The 22,736-nt window shown below is 35.4% G+C and overlaps 1 protein-coding gene across 1 annotated transcript in view; it reads right to left on the reverse strand.

Moving 5' to 3' along the window:
• Positions 1-219: 219 nt before the first annotated feature.
• The window catches only part of ankzf1 (ankyrin repeat and zinc finger peptidyl tRNA hydrolase 1), a 70,822-nt gene continuing 48,305 nt past the window's right edge, over positions 220-22,736 (reverse strand). Inside the window, exons 6-10 of the mRNA XM_039755960.1 lie at positions 18,780-18,889; positions 16,480-16,633; positions 1,771-1,993; positions 1,182-1,280; positions 220-568 (exon numbers count right to left, since the gene is read on the reverse strand). Coding sequence (XP_039611894.1) covers positions 414-568; positions 1,182-1,280; positions 1,771-1,993; positions 16,480-16,633; positions 18,780-18,889 — 741 coding nt within the window. The 3' untranslated portion in view covers positions 220-413. The remainder of the gene's footprint in view (positions 569-1,181; positions 1,281-1,770; positions 1,994-16,479; positions 16,634-18,779; positions 18,890-22,736) is intronic.

Here is a 22,736-nt window from a genome sequence, read left to right on the forward strand (position 1 = left end):
AGCAGCCGAAAGAAGAAGAAGATATTATAGCAATATCATAAGTGTTAACTTCTAGCAAACAAAAAACAAAATAATTATAATTACTAGCCACACATCTGAGTTCATTATAAAGTATTAATGCTTTCATTTTATAAAGGACAATGTAAAGTACTTTTATAGAAGTTATTCCCAGAATTTTTTATGATGATTATTTATAATCACCTTAACAATGTACTCATGTAAATTTTATTAAGTTAACTTTTATTGTAAAATACTGTAAAGTACATATAAATAAAAATGCACATTTTTGCAGTCTCTAGAGTATATGTCATCTAGGCCTGGTGTAGGCCATCTTGCCCTTCTGGTGAGATGATTTTTATTTTAGTGCTTCAAAAAAGGCCATTAATATTTAGTTATATGCACAATTTCTTTATTTAACTATTACTATTAGTCAGATAATTTTTCTTTTTCTTCTTCCTTTGTTTGTTGTGGGGATATATTTCGTATTCCTTCAAATGAAGAGTTGACACACTGACGTCTATTGTCTCAAACACAGGATCATCATCTTCAGTACTTTCGTCAGTTTCCACTGAATAACAAAAAAACAACATTGGGTTAAATATTCAAATATTTAAATTTAAAATATATTTATTTGCTTATAAGAGGCAATACTTCTTTAACACAGCCTAAAAATAATAAAACATTAAGATAAGAGAACAGTTTTATATAATGAAGGAATAAAGTTAAGAACTTAAATTGTTCATTGTTGTCCTTTGTCCACTTTCTATTGTTTTGAGATTAATGATACCACAATCAGGAAAGTCTATTAGTGTAACATCTACAAAATACTGCAGTGAAGAAAATCAAACCTTTATATTTATCATGCAACATAATGATAAAATGGACTTTCACAAATTATCTGCATTTTTAAAGCTCGATTCATATTTGATGTTTTTTTGTAAAATACGGATTGAAACTTGATATACTGTTTGTGCTGTTTCTTTAACGTATTCTTGAGGATGCTGTCTAATATTGATTTCTAGGAACACTGACTAATTAGCATAATAATGTACTTGAAATTAAACTGATAATCTCAGGACATTAAGGTAAATAAAATGATCTGTGCAACTGTTGGTTTTATTAAGCACTACACCTGTATTGTTTTGAGTAAGACACTTCATTTAGCATTGTTGGCAACTCACAATTGTCCTTGCAGTCTGCATCAGCCTTCTCTGATGGTTTGGGCAGATTTTTCCAAGTTGCCTTTGAAAAACCTATGAGGGAGGTTTCGATGTCTTTCTCTATAAAAGAAATTAAAGTTATGCATAAGGGTATAATTTGGCTCTCATTAAATGCTGCATTTATATAGTATGTATAAATGAAAAGGAGCACAAAAGCAATAAAATCTAAAATATTTAACAGAAAAGTGTATTATGCTTCATTATATTGCATCTCACCATATAATCACAATATATGACAAAAGCCACTAGATTTTCAACATGAACAAGTTTGGCAAATAATACAAACAAAACATTTTCAAAGTGTAAGAAAGACATTTTGTTTTTCTTGTTCATATTACAAGGACTGTTATTTTTATGATGCACCAATTTAATTTCTGTAGTTAACTGAAATTGGCTCATTGTTTTGGTAAGAAATAAAAACATTAAAATTACTTTGGCTCCCAAGATATTCCATAAAATGAAAACTAAAAGGCGTGCAAAGAATCCCACACATTATTTAACAATAATAACACAAAAGTTAATTCCTAAACTGATGAGTACATTTATTTACCATAAATATGAACAGTGGACAGCATGCAATGGACTCTCTGGGTGTCCCGGAAGGTGGCTTGTAATGAAGGAAAAGGAATTTTTTGGATACGTGGGTCACCCTTTTTTAATGCAGGGGTCTTTCCACCAAAGAAAAAGCATTGGTTGTAGCTGGACGCTCGTAAGAAGATTATACTGGCAAGTTTTAGATGCTCTGACCACCTCTGAAGCAAATTATGAATATCCTGCAAGCAAAACAATTGAATTATTAAAAATCACGGACATTTAAGCAAATATTTTCCTAACTTGCTTGTTTCACATTGAAGGTTGCAGTAAAACAAAATCACTTACTGCATAACTAAAGAATCAACCCTGAATGAAACAATAATGCATCAGTGAGCCTACTCATGCACCTACCATGCTGTGACAATTTAAGAGTCACAAATTAATTTAAAATTCAAGCTCCCAGAAAGGACCAAAAAAGGACATGCAAACTCTGTTAGGACTTTGAATACACAGGAATTGATACCTAGATCTTGTTACAAATGTGCAGTGGGAAATCAGAGGTAAGCGATATCACCCAGTATAATCTGTCCCTTTCCAGCCGGAGTCCTATAAAGGACCAGACACCTCAATACTGATCTGATTTGCGACTAGAACGATGCTCCTGAAAAAGGTCCACTCTATTGAGGAAGAAAGAGTCGCAAAGACCAGTTTTATTTCTGTTTTACTGCCTTTTTGGTCCATCGTGCACGTATTTTGTTTGACATTATTTGTTTAGGATTCAAAGGGATGACCTTGCTGGCACCCCAAAACTTCCTTGATGTCCACAAGTATCCTTCCAACCGTCCACAATCTCTAATAAATTATTAATGTTTAAAATTGCCAATAAATATTTGTGATTTATCACAGCTTATTTTATTTAAAATTAAAATACAGTCTAGCTAGTGTTTCTAGCTGACTTAACCCATAACAAAAATACTAACATTAATATTATAGATTAAACCAATGTTTAAGATAAAAGGAGCAAGTACTAAAGGCCTAAAGCTAACCAGACACATGTAAGAGCAACAAAACTGTCACCTCACAAAACCAATGTCCTGGCATTCTGTTCAATTCACATTACTACAGCAACATAACTCATAACCTGAATTACTGTGAACATTGTTTACTACATTTCCACTCAAGAATTTGGTCAAAAAGACAATGTAATACAACATAACCAACTGTGATTCACAGCATATTGTCTCTTTTTTCATTTTTACTTTTGACAGACAGAAGGAGAGAATCAACCTCTTTTTGAACTGGCAGCAACTAGAATGGCAGAATAGGGGGACAATAAAACTACAGGATAAGCGTTTGCTATAAAAATTGCTTTCTCCAAAAGTTGCAGAAGAAAGAACATTTGTATGCATTTTGCTTTTCCTACTGCAAGGTAAATCAAGACATCAAAAAACATTTCTAACAACCAAGTATTTTATTGGCATATCTGACTACACCACTGATGATTTAAGTGTATACAGACCCGTAGAGGGTAAATACTTAAACAATTAATTATTATGTGTCTTACATTTGTAATTAATTTAGACCACTTTACAGATCTTTCTTCACTTTGGCATTAACAAGTCTTTTTGTTGATCAGTGTCAAAAAGGCCAAATTAAATCTACTGTGATTCATTCAATGTTGTGAAAACATTTTATAGGCATTGCACATGGTAACTCTGAGACCTATTACTGTTCTGAATTAAAAACATAATTAATTGCCTGATCTCTTCCATTTGAATTTTTATTAAATAAGCAGACTTAAATTTAAAAAACAAATCTGTGGCCACTGTTTTCTGCAAGATAGTTAGTTTCTGGAAGATGTTAGTGTTGGTACCCTTCAGATAAAGCTTTTCACAGGCCTAATTCATGTCATATACACATGTGCTGGGTAATAATGCAAGTACAGTGGAACCTCAGTTCACGAACATCTCAGAACACGTACAAATCGGTTTACGACCAAAAAGTTTGCCAAACTTTTGCGTCTGTTCAAGACCACAGACTCGGTATACGAAATAGCCAGTTTCCCTTTCGGTTTGTAAGCGCCAATGATTTCCGCATGTGTTCAGTCTCTCCCTGTGCAGAGAGAGAGACAGAGAGATAGAAACACACACACACACGCGAGAGAAAGACACACACACACACAAAAAGATGCGCAAGCACGAGAGACACACACACACACAGATGCGCGTGAGAGAGACACAGACACATACACACACACGCGAGAGAGTGAGACAGAGAGAGAGAGAGAGTGGGCTGGACACATAAAACCGAGAAGGCAGTTAAAGAATGCACCAGGCTTGTTTTTAAAGAGACAGATTCGAGCATTGTTTTAACTTTGTTGTATTTAATGAAGACTTTTTTCTATTGGATTTTAACCTCCAATTCACTTCTACGTTTCACGTTTACAGCGATTGGTTCGTAGCATGCATTGTTGCAATGTTACTTTTCTTGGTGGTTTATTAAATTACGGATTTTTCAAATGATAATTTTTCCCCCTGTCCTTAAAACTCATTAAAAAAAGTGTTTTTAGAGAGCGCTTCGTAGCGCTATAGCACAAACTCTTACAGTGTTAGTTTTCTCTGTTGTTCAAGGTTTTCTCAGTGTTATTCAATGTTTTTACATTTAGTTTACTATTATGCTGTGCATTCTATGGTATAATCTATACTAATAAAAGGCAAAGCCCTCACTCACTCACTCACTCACTCACTGACTCATCACTAATTCTCCAACTTCCCGTGTAGGTAGAAGGCTGAAATTTGGCAGGCTTATTCCTTACAGCTTACTTACAAAAGTTGGGCAGGTTTCATTTCGAAATTCTACGCATAAGGGTCATAACTGGAAGCTATTTTTCCCCATATAATGTAATGGAGTCTTGAGTTGGAGATGGCCGTGGGGGGCGGAGTTTTCGTGTGACATCATCACGCCTCCTACGTAAGTACGTAGAGAACAAGGAAGAACTCCAAACAGCGATGAGCACAAAACGCCATTTCACAATTGAGAAGGCAGAAAAACATTATGAAGCAAATGATGCATACAAGCATATTCATAAGTACAGCTACTGCGGAAACAAAGCACGGCGTGAACCGTAAGTTTATATTAAATTAAGTTCATAGACAGGCTGCCACTAGCGTTTGTAATTTAGTGGCTGCCCATATAAGGCCGTCCATCAGCGGCAATCCAATACAAACACTGCCGGTAAATGTTCACGGGTGAAGGACTGTGCTTATGCAGAGGAAGATGAGATGGTCAGGGTGGTGTTTGGCACAAACTCATTGAAACTGCGAGAGAAACTTTTAAGTGCCGGGTCTTAGCTGACATTACACGAGATGGCACCAGTACAGCTGGGAACCTTCGATGCAAGAACACCAAGCGGCTCACGTGAACTGACGCATGCGCAGACAAAAGCAACAGTTCCAAAGAGTGCTGAACAAAACCGAATTACACAATTGAGAAGGCAGCAAAAAATATGAAGCGCCTTATACATACAATCATATTCATAAGTGCAGCTACTGCGAAACAAAGCACACGGTGGAAAAAGTGAATGTCCTGCTAAAGGAAGACAGTGTAAAAAAACCCGTGCATGCAGTTTGTCACATCACAGATAAAAAGGAAGACGAGCTGTTTATTGATGCAGTAAGGAACTAATCGATGAATGAAACCTCTTATCTTTACAACGATTGACAAACACGGAATGTAACTTGAACACATCCTACAAATACGAGCCTGATTGAAAGAAATAATGATAATCAAATCCTTGATGACAGCAACATTCAATAACACTCACAAAACAATTACTGTATATTGACAATCATGTTACGTTATTTTTAAAATGTTCCCTTTTCTTTTTCATAACTTCTACTTCTCCACTGCGGTACACGGGTATATATATAAATGTATATATATACCCCGATCTACAATACATACTTTAGCATAGACAAGCCACACGCTGTGGCGAATTGTAGAGTCTTAAGCCTCTAACGCCGACATTCGAGGTTCGATTCCCGAGAGGGTGTACTGACTATGTACGCGCTACCGATTCATTTTACCTTCGATCTCCTTGGTTTGGGACGTATGAAAAATATTAGGTTAACAGAATCATGTTACGTTATTTTTAAAATTTTCCCTTTATTAGCACAAGCACAGCTGAGAAGCTTCGATGCATGTACTCCATAACGCGTTAAAAAATAACGCATTTAATCACACTTTCAATTCCAAGCAAACGGGAACTTTTGTCAATGCATGCACACATCACAGCTACAAAAATGTTAGAGTCGGAATAAAGCGCATTCCTACGACTGATCATTTCGACTACCCGAGCGAAGCCTTGATAAAAGCATGGTTTTGTGCACACTGAAAAGCAAGCAAAATTAGATGCATTACAGAAAGCGGACTTTGTGGCTCTTACTGGGGATCATTGGACTTCCGTGACCGTTAGTAATTCTAAATACATCTAATTACAAAATGTTCAATGATCACACTGTTTTAGCCTAATGTACAAAATAATTTTGGCTAATGTTACTCAGAGTTTAAAAGTAAGCTGGTCAAATTACCTTTTATGTTTCTGACTTATTTTTTAAGAAGAAAACTGCACTTTATGTTGAAATTTTGGTTATTATTATTTAAAGACAATACTATTCTGAAAATGTACTTAAAGTACTTAAACTACCACTTTATTTTTAAGTCTGCCCAATTTTAACCAGGGATGATATTTTTGTTTCTGTTTTGAATTCAAATGCAGTTTAAAAGCTTTTTTTTCAGAAATTAAAACAGCTTCAGTTTACAATATTCATGTCCATGTCTATTATTTGATTCTGTAAGCCCACTAAAACCGTTTTAAATTAAAAAAAAACATTTGCGATTTGGGGCAAATTTACGTGTGCGATTACATACGATTAATCAAGATTAATTCTTACACAGCCTCTAATTAATTGGATTAATTTTTTAATGAGTCCCACCCCAATATATATATATGTAGATATATATATGTAGATTTGTATATATATGTGTATATACAGTATATATGTAGATATGTATATGTTGTATATACAGTATGTATATATGTGTGTGTGTATATATACAGTATGTGTATATATGTATATGTATATATGTATTTATATGTATATATATGTTTATATATGTGTCTGTGTGTGTGTATATATATATATATATATATATATATATATATATATGCCAGCAACACTCATGACAATGACAAAACAATTACATTGTCAATCATGTTACGTTATTATTAAAATGTTTCCTTTTCTTTTTACTTCTCGCTGCCAATCGCAGGTATTTTGCTATATATATATATATATATATATATATATATATATATATATATATATATATAATATAAATAGATAGATATGACAACAACACTCATATCAATGACAAAACAATTACATTAACAATCATCTTACGTTATTTTTAAAATGTTTGCTTTTCTTTTTCATAACTTCTTTAACACACTACTTCTCCGCTGCGAAGCGCGGGTATTCTGCTAGTTAACTATATTTGTGCTTAAAAGTCTTTAAAAAAATATATTTACATACAGTTCGTACAGTCTGGAACGGATTAATTGTATTTACATACAAGCTTATGGGGGAAATTACTTCGGTTCACGACCGAATTGGTTTACAACCAGAGTTTTGGAACGAATTATGGTCGTGAACAGAGGTTCCACTGTGCTGACGTGCTGATGTCATCTTTGCAAATAAGAGAAGTGTCTGAAAGTTGCTGAGAGTTGTTGTACCTTGTGGAGAAAGAATTAACTAAAAAAAACATTTTATTCCTAAAAACTTGTGTTTCAGTTGCCAATTAGGAACCGTTTGGGAATTTTTAAAGCTTTTTTCCCTCTAGAAGGGTTTTTATGCTTTTTTTTCCCAAAAAAGGAGCAATAGTAGCTGGGTGTTTGGGGATGCGTTTGGAAAGGTTACTTGTTACGTATAATGTTATTATTATTTGTATTCAAAATAGGGTTGGCAAGGCAGGGCAGTAAGCAGCAGTAGCTGACACCGACATCTCTGTAAGTAAATAATTGGTGCTGTAGTGATGGATAGTTGTAAGTATGCGATTCCTTAATGGGGGAAAAAAGAAAGGCGGTGGCTGACTTCAAAGTGGTAAAGAGAAAGGCTTTGCGGCTCGTAGGCAGGCGGCCAGCATTAAGACGCCAATCAGGTACAAGCGGCAGACGAGACAGTAAGAAATTATTATCTAAGCGAGTTTTTGAAGGACAAAGAATTCACAGCGGTCAGAAATGTAGAGCAGTTAAGGGGGTGACACTGCAAGGGTTCATTAATATGAAGGAGTACAAACAGAGCAAGCTGAGAACTTTTAAGTAAAGAATAAGAGGAGTGTAGAGTTAGGAAAACAGACAGAGAAAAGTTAATTCCTAACACAAAGACAAAACAACCGGCAGTTGAAGGGGAGAAGATTACAGGAGCTTAAGGGGCCAGAAACTATAAAATAACTGTAGCAGTTCTTTAATTTCTTTGGCTTCAATTTTTTAGTTTTACTATTTAAGCTAAACCATTTAATTTTAATAAAATAAAAAAGTTAAGGCAGTTTTAGTAACCTTAACTCATATTTTAATAATGAGGCCAATGCAATGTAAGTCCTCCTGGATGCTAGATGTTTAAGATGACAACTTGGAGGAGCCAGTCTTCTATAACGGCTATATCTGCAGGAGATGCCAGGTGATCCAGCACCTCAAGATCAGGGTCGTTGAAGTGAAGGAGGAGTTGACTGGCCTGCGTTGGTAGTAGAGAATTGGAGGACCTGGCCCAGGTGTCCTTTAGAGAGATAGTGTACACCCCTAAGATGGTGCAAGAGGAGATTCCAGACCAGACAGGTAGAGACAGGTGGGTCACAATCACAAGGTGCAAGGTGAAGGGAGCACACTATCTGTTGGCATCAACCCCAGAATTCTAAGTGTCAAACTGTTTTCATGTCCTTTCAGAAGTGGATGGTGTCTCTTAAGATTAGTGGTAGGCAGGGATAAGGAGCCCCAATGGCCACTTCAAAAACAGTTCCCAGAAAGAGAGAGGTAGTGATGGTTGGGGACTCTATTATCAGGGGGATTGAAGCACAGGTTTTCTCCAGAGACAGAGAGCCACGCATGATTTGTTGCCTTCTAGGTGAACAGGAGGGAGACCTCCCTGGAAGGGTGGATAGGCTCTTGACTAGAGCAGGGATGGATCCAGTTATCATTGTCCATGTTGGAACAAATGACATACATATGGGTAGTCTGTCAGTTTTGCAATTCAGATTTAAAGAGTTAGGTGTGAGGCTGAAGAGCAGAAAATGACATGGTAGTCTTCTCTGAAGTTCTGCCTGTGCCACGCACCAATCCAGTGAAGATTAGAAGGCTTAACACACGGCTAAAATCTTTGTGTAGAGTAGAAGGGCATAGGTTTATGGGGTATTGGGACTTCTTTTGGATAAGATGGGATCTGATCTGCCTCAATGGGTTACATATGAACTAGAGGGGCACCAATGTGTATGAGAGGCATATTAGCAGGTTAGCTGAAAATTGTTTAAACTAGGTTATGAAGGGGCAGGGAGTTCAGAACAGGCAAGGTTTAGAATTGCACAATGAAGAACAAACAGTAGTGCAAATATAAAAATACATAGTAATGTAAATTCTTCCTTCAAGTTTAAAAGTAAAAGTAAAATGAATAAAACATCAAAAATAAGATTGCCTTAATGCTAGAAGCATGCTAGAAAGCAAGTGAGATGGAATTGTATGTAAAGGCACCAACATGGGGAGAAGCCTGTTTAGATTAAGAATTTTGTAATAATCAGGACAGAATTGAGGGTGTAGAGGCGATTGAACCACTGGGGTCAAGTGAATATAATATAAAACAATTCACTGTGTTTTGGAAGAGAGCAGATGCAAAGATTAAAACTGTTAAGTTTAACTTTGGTATGGCAAATTTTGAGCACATGCAGCAACGTCTAAGTAGGAATGACTGGGACACACTTTTAAGAGTGGGGAAGTTGAGGAGCAGTGGAACAGGTTTAAAGAAGTTTCACAGGTAATGCAGGACAAGTACATACCTACATTTGGAATTAATAGGAAATTTAAAAAAAACACTGCAATGTTAATAAAGAGTTAAAAGAAAGAACCTGTGAAGGTAACAACAGCTGTATAAGGCATATAAGACTAATAATAATAATAATAATAATAATGCATTTTATTTATATAGCGTCTTTTCCATCCTCAAGGCACTTACAGTATATAAGAAAGAACGGCAGGGTATACAGTATATAACATTGTACAAACCAAATAAATAAATAAAGAAGAGTAAGACAGTAAATTCAGAGAATGCCGTAGAGGCAGGTCTGATGAGATCAACGCCAAGATGGATTGGGAAGTAGCTCATTTTATTAAGTTGCATTTTAGTCCCAATTTGCTAATATTATGACATATTAGGACTAATAACTCCTAAATGAATTGTAGAGTGTATGAGATCATGAAAGCAACCATTAATAAGGATATTAGTGAGGCTAAAGGACAGTTGGAGGAGAATATAATTGATAAGGTGAAAGATCACCCTAAGAGATTCTTTCAGTATTTAAGTAGTAAATGAACAGTAAAGGAAAATGTAAAGTGCATGAGAAATAGTAAAGGGGAACTAAAAAATACAGACAGTGAAATAGTGGATGCTCAAAATAAACATTTTTCTGAAGTCTTCACAAGTAAGGAAGCAGATAACTTCTGAGTGATAAGGAGGCATTGATTGATTTGGAAGTTGAAAAGTACTGCTCAGATAAAATAGGCTGAGATCAAACTAATCTCCAAGTTCAGGTAGTATTTGCCCTCAAGTTCTTAAGAAGTTTAGTGAGTACATATATAAATCCTTGACACATATTTTTAGGAAATCACTACATACTGGGGAAATTCCGAATGACTAGAAAATGGAAAATATTATCACATTACACTGTGTGAACAATTATTAGGCAAGTGAGTATTTTGACCATATCACCATTTTTAATGCGTATATTGCAACTCCAAGCTGTATTAACTTGAATGCTTATTGGATTTAAGCACGTCAGGTGATGTGTATTTGTGTAATGAGGGAGGGTGTGGCCTAAGGAGATCAACACCCTATATCAAGGTGTGCAGAATTATTAGGCAGCTAGTTTTCCTCAGGCAAAATGGGCCAAAAAAGAGATTTAACTGACTCTGAAAAGTCAAAAATTGTAAAAAGTCTTTCAGAGGGATGCAGCACTTTTGGAATTGCTAAGATATTGGTGTGTGATCACAGAACAATCAAACATTTTGTTGCAAATAGTCAACAGGGTCGCAAGAAACGTGTTGAGAACAAAATATGCAAATTAGCTGCAAAAGATTTGAGAAGAATCAAACGTGAAGCTACCAGGAACCCATTATCCTCCAGTACTTTCATATTCCACAGCTGCAACCTACCTGGAGTGCCCAGAAGTACAAGGTGTTCAGTGCTCAAAGACATGGCCAAGGTAAGGAGGGCTGAAACCCAACCACCACTGAACAAGAAACATAAGTTGAAACGTCAAAACTGGGCCAAGAAATATCTGAAGACAGATTTTTTTCAAAGGTTTTATGGACCGATGAGATGAGAGTGACTCTTGATGGACCAGTAATGAGCACAGAGCTCCACTCCAATGTGGAGGTGGGGTACTGGTATGAGCTGGTATTTTTAAAGATGAGCTAGTTGGACCTTTTTGCATTGAAGATGAACTCAAAATCAACTCCCAAACCTACTGCCAGTTTTTCGAAGATACTTTCTTCAAACAGTGATACAGGAAAAAGACCATGATTTTTATGCAGGCCGATGCTCCATCACTTGCATCGAAGTTCTCCACTGCGTGGCCAGCCAGTAAAGGCCTTAAAGATGAAGGAATAATGACATGGCCCCTTCCTCATCTGACCTAAACCCTATCGAGAACTTGTGGGCACTTCTTAAACGCTAGATTTACGGGGGAGAAAAACAATACACCTCTCTGAAGAGTGTCTGGGAGGCTGTAGTCACTGCTCCACAAAAAGCTGATCGTCAACAGATCAAGAAACTGACAGACTCCATGAATGGAAAGGCTTATGACTGTTATTGGAAAGAAGGGTGGCTATATTGGTCATGTTTATTTGTAAATTTTGAGGTGTTGTTTATTATTCTCACTATAACAGATGAAAATAAACAAGTGAGATGGGAAAATTTTCATTTTTCCTTTAGTTGCATAATAAATCTGCACACTAATAGTTGCCTAATAATTGTGCGCACATATGTATTCCCCTGATGATGTTCACACTCACATTTCCGTTGTGAAACATTCAGGTTTCAGGTTTATTAACATTTTGGATTGACTGATAGCACTGTGTTTGTTCCATATTAAAATTAATCCTCAGAAATACAACTTGCCTAATAATTGTGCACACAGTGTATATAATAAGGGTGACCGGGCAGATTCAAACAACTACAGTATAGGCCAGTAAGTTAATGTGCATCACAGTAAAATTAATGAAAGGAATTATTAAGGAGAAGATTTACCAGCACATGGCAAGTACAGGAGTTTTTCTGAACAGTCATCATGGGTTCAGAAGAGGGAGGTCATGTTTTACTAACATGCTGGAATTCTATGAGGAAGCAACAAATGGACATGATCAAAGCGGATCTTATGATATTATTTATCTGGACTTTCAGGAAACATTTGATAAGGAGCCACATGAGAGGTTGGGCATCAACTAAAAGAAGTGGGAGTTTATGGGAATGTTTTTAGATGCATATAGAATTAGCTCCAACACAGGAAGCACAGGGTGATGGTGCAAGGAACCTTGTCAGAAATGGCTAATGTTAAGAGGGTGTTGCATATAATTTTGCAGATGATACCAAGATAGGTGGATTGGCAAAATAATCTGGAATCTGTTGAATAATTTCAGTGGGAATTGGACAGCATACAGGCTTGGACAGATTTGTGCCAGATAAAATTTAATTTCAGTAAATGTAAGAAGTAAAAATGTTAGGTTTAAATACACAATGGGAGGTCTGAAAATTTACACCTTATGAGAAGCATTTAGGAGTTGTACCGGATTCTACACTATCAACTTCCAAACAGTATTCAGAAGCCATTAAGAAGGCTAACAGAATTTTAGATTATATAGCATGATTTGTAGAGTACAAAAATAAAGAAGTTATGCTCAAACTTTGTAATGCACTAGTAGTGAGGCCTCATCTGGAGTACTGTGTACATTGTTGCACAAAAAGGACATAGGAGTGCTAGAAAACATCCAGAGAAGAGCAACTAGGCTAATTCCAGAGCTACAGGTGATGAGTTATGAGGACAGATTAAAATAGATGAGCCTTTTCAATTTAAGCAAAATAAGATTAAGAGGAGACTTGATTGAAGTGTTTAAAATTATGAAGGGAATTAGTATAGTGGATATAGACTATAGATATAGTTATTTTAAAATGAGTTCATCAACAGCATGAGGACACAGTTGGAAATGTTTCAAGGGAGAGGCAGCATGGATTGGGAAGGATATCATGGGCTAATTATATCAGGATCTTGAAGTAATTAGGCTCAGCCTGCCACAGCTAGGATCAAAGAGTGTTGGTGTCCATAGCATATCCCACCATGTCATTGGGTCTTGCTACCTCATCTTCACTTCCCTTATAAAATGCACTTCTTGATCCACCTCTCTTCTTACCTCCTTATTAAACCAGTTCTTGCTGTTTCCTTCCTCTGGCCTTTTTGCATTTTTTACTAATTCTACCAAGTCCTACCCATTCCAATGCCAACCATAACTCTTTCATGTAGCTACACTTCAGTCTGTTCAACCACTGTCTCAGCCTTCTACTTCCACCCATTTCTCACTTCTGTCCTCGCCAAAGATATCTTTGGATCAGTGTACATCTTATATTGAATCTACCCTTGCATGGGCAACCTAAAATACCTCCTCCAGGATGAGCTGGGCCTTTACTCCTTAGGAATTCATACCCCTTCATCAAACCTACATGATTGGGCTACTCTGTCCCTCTTCCAGATCGCTCTTACAAACTTTATAGGGCACTAAATCCAATTTCCAGACTAAGATCACTTAGCTGGTTTTAGAAAAGAAAAAAAAAATAACAAAAACCAAAACTACCTGTACCTTCTTCCTGCACAGGTGACCAATGTTAGAATCACAGGTAACCTCTGATCTCATTCATAAATCTCTCAGATCTTGTTTCCTAACAATACCTATGTAGGTATTATGGAGGCATCAATTGATCTCCTCCTTTGCCCATAACAAGTTGTTGTGCTGTTTTGGCAAGGCTAAAATTGATTGTAAAAAAAGACACACTGTTTCTCTTCCTCATCTTGAATGCCACTTTGTTCCCTAAAGACGAAGAGCTTCTTTCTCAAAAGATTTAAAATGTCTATCATAGCACCCTTCTCTTCCTTGGCAGCTGCTTTGCACTGCTACTTCAATGATCTCAATTTCTACTTTAATTACACTTGATTACAAAGGGGATTAAAGCCCTGTTTTTTCTCCTTTGTGTCAAACCTTTCCATTGTGAAACTCACAATGACTGTGGTCATCGTTTTATTGCTTCAGCTTCCCATTTTTTTCCCATCAACATCCAAATTAAAAGTCATTATTCTTCCTTGTTGGCTGAAGGTCATTTCACCCACAAAAGTTCCTGATGTTCTGCTCCGGTTTGTGACTTGTGGTGCACAGATATTCGGGGCATTGTGAAATAATTCCAGCCTTATCTATTCCTTGATTACACAATGACTGCCTCCTGTGTCCTGTACCACCTACCTGCCGAAGTGTCATCTTAGTCTGGTGAATCTTCAGGGTTGTAGTGTGGAGCAAATATAATCAGAAATTAGTATATCACTGTGACATATTTTTTAATCTGTTATGCAAATATACATTTTTTCCATATTTTAATATTTTATACATTGATTTATGTTGTGTTTACACACACACACATGTTTTAGAATGTACTAAGAATATGAGACACTACATGAACTGCTGAATGAGTCCTTTTTTAATATATTCTGAGAAAATTTAAAAGCAAAAACAATATTACAGCTGCAGGGTTAGACATTGCCAGAATATTCTAGACACTGTGTAAAAGGTCGAGAAGAAAAGAACATACACAGTTGTGTCACCTACTGGGTAAATGTTGTAAATAATATTTGAATACAATGATAAAAATGGGCAATACCAATGCTTTCTTGCTTCTATTTATTGTGTCTGCATTAGTTAAAATGTCATTGCAGTCTTGAGAAGTCTTTTAAGTCCAGCCTTTCTCTGAAGCAGGTCAAGGGCAAGGAAACTACAAGACAGACTAGAAACATCATTGTTCCTACTTTAGCAAAGACTCTTGTTTGGTAATGTTAATGTGCTGCCTTATAAACTAATCCCTTTCTCTAATGGTACATTTATTTGTCCCCCACTGCCTGTTTTAAAATGTGAGTGGGTGTTCTGGGCTAGCTTTAGCAGCAAGCTAAAACATATTACAATTATCAGGGGGCTTTTGAGACTCTCCAAGGCTGTTTTGGGTTGTTCCCATCAGAAGATACATGATGAGTTACTAGCCCTTGTTTCTATAGTTTTTCATTTGAAGCTATCTATCCAGCTGTCACCACTCTATTTGTGGTAGCTATCCAGCATTTTCTGAATGTCCCTGGATAAACAAGATTATATTGATTAATGAGAACAGCTACCTATGTGCACTTAGATGCATCACCTGAACTTAATCAGGTCTGTATATAGTAGGGTGCTGTAAATATAAGTTAAATAAATAAGGCAAAGAGGGCAGGTTACACTATAAAAAAAACAATCTGTAAACATGTGGTCAGATGGCAGTCTGGCAAGTAAACTTTACAAAGTCTAAAAGGTGTATGGCAAGATGGGCAAAAATATATCTATCATATTCATGAACTAGGGTACAGCAGAACTTGCCTGAACACTGTAATCGAGAAAGCAGGTAGAAAAAAATGGATGGAACTATGGCTAAGTTTATAACGACTTAAACAGAAACATACACAATAGATAATCAAGTCAAAATAAAAAGATTTGTAAAATATCCTAGTGAAAGCAATAACAGAAGTTGAAGAACAAAACAGTTAAAGTTATTGTCTATTTATTGGGCTTTCTTGCTTATATTTATAATTGTGCTATTAGCTATCAAGGACAGAGATTTTATTTTGTAAAATATTTGATGGCTGTAAAGAAATTTTCATAAAAGTTTGTTATTTTTTGAGAGCTTAAGACAAATATATATATATATATATATATATATATATATATATATATATATATATATATATATATATATATATATATATATAGACTCAAGAAAAAGCAGGTATAAATATAACTACCTGTGAGAATACTAAAGCAGTTATTTAAATATTGTACCTGTAGAAAAATTTGTAATAATATGAAAAGGGAAAGCTTTCACTCCTATGCAGATGCACCTTGATAGGACATGCTATTAATTATAAATAATGCTAATTTATTCATGTCAGAATAATTACATAATAGTGCATACATCTGATAATTTGGTACCTCAAATGGGGCTTATCATTAGGCATAATTAACTAGGCCTTTGCCTTTTTTATTAAATTGATAAGATTAATATATTTTAATCACTCAATACAGTACTAGAATAAAAAAATAAATAAAAGAAAAACTTTCTTTTTGAATTACCTTTGCAAGTGCTGTTTCATTATACCGCCGTAAAGTAGCACCAGCTGATTTGGGTATTATACCATGTTTCTGAGAATCCCGTACAACTTGTGCTTTGCCACACTTTGCTCTCACTGTATAGCGATGAAAAGTCTTGTGATGGAGAATTTGTTTCCTGAAAAAAAGGAAAAATGAAAGTTTTAAATTATGGTAAGTGACTAGTAATATTTAAACCAAGATGGTAAAAAAATGATACACAAACCAATAATCACACAATTCAGATTTCTTTAAAGTTTGCAATTAACCTATCATGTACATCTTTGTGATGTGAAATAAAAGAGGAGTACTAACAGAAAACCTACACAGACATGAAGGTAAACTGCAAACTACACAAAGAAAATAGCTAAGTCAGAAAATAAACAGATTCCTAAAGCAGAGTGGCAGAAGCTTCAATTATGAAAATTAACAAGTATTCCCCACTCTGTTTGCAATTTTTTTTAATGTCTGTATTAATATACTTTACATAAACAGACAGAAGGAACTGTAGAGAACTAAAAGAGATGTTGTCCCTTGCTTGCTAGTTTATATTATTGAAAGCTCAGTGTCTAAGTATATGTAGGCCTTCTTTTGTTACAAAATGATGACTGAAATTGGGAATATGCTTTTGCAAGTTCCTGCTCTCAGCCCCACAAGTTTCCTTTTCTTTTTTTTTGTACCTCCCATTTAAAGCTGAGACCATGTAAACATGCAACATAAAATAGTAACCAATACTCCCCAAAACTTCAAAAACACGCAGTTTAACAAAAGCATACCTGTACATTCATAAATGTATTTTTTGTAAAGACCAAAATTCCATCACCCCATTCATATTGTCTTTAGTCCTGAATCTGCCAATTACCCATGCCTTATATGCCAGCTGTCCAAAGGGCTAAGTTTTACACGTCTGCTTGTGTATTTTTAAACATATCCTATAAAAACTCTAAATTGTGTTTTCCTTGCAGCACATCAATCAGCTAAACAACTAATGACTACTTAACTTTATCTGTCTTTGCCCATAGTTTACACAAATTTCAAAAACGTAATTTATAATACGCTGTGGATATTCTTGTTTGCATTCACAAAATAAGTATCTTACTGGGAGAGATCCATTTATCATCATATAATGCCCTGAAATTGTGTTGATTTATAAACAAGGAGCCACATACAGGTACATCTGAATAAATTAGAACATCTTAAAAACGTTAATTTATTCTCAGTAATTCAATTCAAAAAGTGAAACTCATATATTATACAGATTCATTACACACAGACTAATATATTTCAAGTGTTTATTTCTTTTCATTTTGCTGATTATGGCCTACAGGTAATGAATACCCAAAATTCAGTACCTCAGAAAATTTAAATATTACATACAACCAATGAATCTATATCATATATGAGTTTTACTTTTTGAATTGAATTACTGAAATAAATTAACTTTTCGATGATATTTTATTAAGATGCACTTGTAATGTAATGGATTATACCAAGTCTCTCTATATAGGATAAGGTTTGTGTAAACACTTCTTAAATAAAAAAATGCATATTTACACTATACACTGGATGGGGAACAGATGTAAACCAATTTTTTTTTTATTTCTATTTCCTGTAACAATCCACCACTGCCAAGATGTGCAATCATGACGCGTTGTCACTTGGAAATGCATGACAGGAGGAAACCATTGTGCCAGTTCTACAGTTCTATATGTGATCACAAAACAATACAGTCAAATTTGTTCTAATTTACTGAACTAAAGACAGTTTAAGATGGTTTTCTTCAAGTGCATAAAACAAAGTTGGTTTTAGGTTGGACATGGGATTTAAACCTCAGCTTACTGACCAGGTGTTAAGCTGGCTCTTGTTAAACGTTTCCTTTACTCTAAGCAGTGGGTCTGGCCCTCCTGTTGGTTTACCTGCTCTACTGTGCCCTGGGGAAGCAGTGCATATTTTCTCCCAGGGCAACACTATTTCCAGCACTGATGCACCTGTAGGTTATTTTTCCAGGCCACTATGCAGAACTCCTTGAAAAGGAGATTATAAACAGTTACCTAAGCTTTTCAGACATTTGCTAGTTAAAATGTGGAATTCACTGCAAAGACAAAACATGAAAGATGACACAATGGAACATTTTTACAAAGGGGAGAGACTCTACCATACTAGAAGATGGATGACTTGTTGCAACCTTTTCTTTGTAATTAATGGAAATGTGCCACACCACCACTTATAAACTTTATTTAAAGCTTAAAACTCAGATGAAACCAGGAAACTCTGCATTTTTTTACCCTTGGAATACAGCTCCAGCAAAGTGACCACCTCCTGTCATCAGAATCACCCAAACAGTGTTCTTGGTAAGCATGCGGAGATAAGCAGACACATCTGAAGCACTATTGTCCTAAAAGAGAAAAATATTGATTATCTGTATAAATTAAATTCCTCATGGGTAGGTAATTATAAATTTATTTCAGAGTTCCCAATGCATGGCGAAACAATTTAGCAATTTATTTCAAGAAAAGCTATTCCAATAAATTTACACAAAAACTTTTATATATGTAGATGTATAATGCAGTGAGTTTGTTTTGTGGTACAGTGACTCCATTGCGGATTTTAAATGTAAGCATATCTAAATATATATCACGGATTTTTCGCTGGTTCGCAGATTTCTGCGGACAATGGGTCTTTTAATTTATGGTCCATGCTTCCTCAGTTTGTTTGCCCAGTTGATTTCATACAAGGGACGCTATTGGCGGATGGCTGAGAAGCTACCCAATCAGAGCACTTATTACGTATTAAATAAAACTCCTCAATGATATACGATATGCTTCCCATGTGGTGCTTTGCACACTTAAAAGCTCTAGCAGCACGTATTGATTTTTGATTGTTTGCTTTTCTCTATCTCTTTCACTCTCTCTGACATTCTCTGATATTGATGGAGGGGGTGTGAGCAGAGGGGCTGTTTGCACAGAGGCTGTTTGCCTAGAGGATACGGAAACTCCTCTAAAAAATGCTGAAAGACTAACTTCACATTGCTCCCTTTTTCTTGCAGCCCTCTCTCTCTCTCTCTGACATGCACTCTTTTGAAGAGGAAGATATGTTTGCATTCTTTTAATTGTGAGAAAGAACCGTCATCTCTGTGTTGTCATGGGGCACAGTTTAAACTTTTGACTAAAGGGTGTTCTTTCATGTCTAGAGGGCTCTAGTAATGTTAAAAAATGTATTTAGAAGGTAAACAGGTTTTCTATGCTCTAACTGCGAAAATATTAGATTTATAAATAAAGAATCCTACTTCGTGGAAATTCATTTATCGCGGTAGAGTCTGGAATGGATTAACAGCGATAAACGAGAGTTTACTGTATAAGTGTGCGGAGAATATTTATAAACAGTGTGGGAGAGTTTATAAGGGCTTAAAATAAATTTTCACCTATCACGGTGGGTTCTGGAACGCAACCCCTGTGATCGAGGAGGGATTACTGTACAACTATCTGTATAAAACCTGGTATATGGTATGATTTATTAAAGATGTTGCAAGAGATAATTTCTGTAGCAAATATTTTGGTTACAGTTTTTTTCTTCACTTTAACTTGCAAGTAGTATCTTTTCTAGCTATAAAATAGAGTACAAAGCTACAATAAAAATCCTGCACTTGAAAGCTTTTAAATTCATCACCATTTGCAGTTTTTGCAGTAGCCACCTTAACAATTTCCTGCTGCTAATAGTGAAATATATTTATATTGATAAATGAAAGATTTTTTTTGAAGGAATAAAAATAGTATTTCACTTTTCCGAGGTCAAGACTGAACTGGGACATCAACATGAGTCATGCCCTAACAGTACACAGTAATCACTCAAGTTTGTTACTAAGGACAACTGGCAGTACTCCGTTTATAGATACACACAGATAAATGGTGCCTTCAGCAATTCAACTGAAACATGTGCTACTGCTGCTCAGTTGTTTTAATGTTGGTTTGCAGCAGACCCCTGACTCTTCTGTTAACAGATGCTCACTTTCACTTTGTGATTGATATTGTTCCTTTTATCCTCTTCCTTTTTTAGACTTTTTGGCTTATACCAAAATTCCCTGGCTCAGGCTAGAATAGTCCCAGATAGGATAGGTTGGGTTTTTTCCTCTCATGTTTAATTATTTTTAGAAAACATTACCTCTTATTTTGTGTTTGATTAAAAAATAATAAAAAACAAGAAAAAAGCCATATCTTTCAGGCAGAGCTTAATTTACCAAACGATTAAAAAAAACGAAAAACATGTTTTTAATTTGTGATATACTGTACTGCATTTTATCCTAAGCAGTTTTCCAAATTGAATTATAGTGAAATACTAAAATTGACAAGATTGCATAGCAATCACTATTTCTTATCCAGCATCTGTTTCAATATTTAAAAATAATTCCATTGAAGCATTAATCAGATTATGCAATACTTTAATACATTAAAAACCTCCAAAAATCACATTGTGCATTTTGTTGTTGTAATACCAAGAAAGTTTCTGTTGCTTTCTATATTCTTTTATCAAGGAGGGATTCATCACAAATTTCTAAAGACAGAAGGTTGAAACAAATTGTAGGATTAACTGTGTATTTTGTTTTTAATAAAATGTGTTGCATACTGTAAAAACACAGATTAACAAAATAAACACCTAAACACCCTGATTTGTATCCTTACAGCATACCGTTAATATATTTTAAATACAATTAGGTTAAATGCGTGTGAATGCATATTTAAGTAAAAATTTAATATAATTGTGGTTGGTAAATGTTTTAGTATATATAAAGATTTTTACATTGTTATTTTGCTAGCATCTTAATAACTCATTTATGGTAATACGGCTCCACAATTCCTTATATACAACTCCAAAATTGAAAAACCTTCAAAAATCACATTTTTTCAACCAGCTCAAGTGACCTGCTTGGAAGTGTTTGTTCTGAGCCATTGAAGTTCAAGTTTTTGAGTGTGACCACAATTTAGAGAGAATGCAGTGTGTGCTTTAGGTTTTCAGCAATTATAAAAGACGAGAAGATTACTGTGAAAACAAAATTATGATAAAACGAATGACCAAGGGCTGAGTAAATCACATACCATTAAGTTTCTTCAAGATAAGCTATGGAACACATGACTCATGTCATCTCAATTGCATTTTCTGTCAGGAGGATTAAAAAGCTGTGGCATAAATCACATAATGTGGCTTTCTTCAGTTTTTCCATTTGTTTTAAACTGGTATGTTTATTCTTCATTCAACATAAACAGGTTGTCCAAACTCAAGAGAATTTGCCTTTTCGAGTGTTTTTTTGCATGCTGTATATACTTTATCAGAGTAGATGTTGTTTATGATAGATCTATATTTAAAATGTTATTTTTGCAGTATATGTTTTGTTGTATAAAATTATACCCTCTCACATAAACCAGCAAGCACAATACTCTTCCTTCCATTTTTCTTTTCCTCATCCCCAGGTGACCTTTGTCCTCTTCAACTCCCAAGTCTGATTCGTCTGACTGAAGCAAAGGACTGCTTTTTAAACTGAACTTGGGAGCACTTCCATCACATCAATACCATAGACAGGACGTGCTTCCAGATCTGGCAGAACCTCCAACTAACAGGGGAGCCTCCTTCTAGCATCTCTCTCCAATGGCATCAAAAGACCCCAAAACATGTGCCCTCCAGAGCTATACCTCCTATGCGGCTCTGTCCAAATGGTAGCTATGCCAGAGGGATGTAGGCACCTAACACACTGGAGGAAACATGTGGCCCTGGAAGGTAGTCTCCCTCAGACTTTAATTTACTGTATACTGGTCTCCCAATTCAGAAAATGAACTGCAACCATCTTGGCCGGAATGCCTAAACATCTATGCTGTACTTCCACAATGGACTCCTGACCCTGCCTCCATAATTCATCCCAGCTAGGATACCAGTCTATCACACACAGAAAATCTCAAATACCCTTTTCTGTTTCGGTTTTCTGTTATTCTAGGTGCTTGCTGGTCATGTCATTGTGAATATTCATAAGACACTGCAGCATAAATAATCTAAAAAAATCCAAGTTAGAGAAGTAAAAAATAAGCAGTAGAATGGGACACATTTATTTATTGAAAATAAGTTTAAGGAACAGTGGTCTAGTCTCTATAGTCCTTAAATACCTGTAGATGTCATACAATGGGTGAAACACACTGAAGTTAATTAAAATGAAAAATGTGGATTTGATCTTTCAGAAACTGTTTTAGTTTTTCTTCAAT

Source organism: Polypterus senegalus, chromosome 6 (assembly GCF_016835505.1).
Source record: "Polypterus senegalus isolate Bchr_013 chromosome 6, ASM1683550v1, whole genome shotgun sequence".
Taxonomy (NCBI): domain Eukaryota; kingdom Metazoa; phylum Chordata; class Cladistia; order Polypteriformes; family Polypteridae; genus Polypterus; species Polypterus senegalus.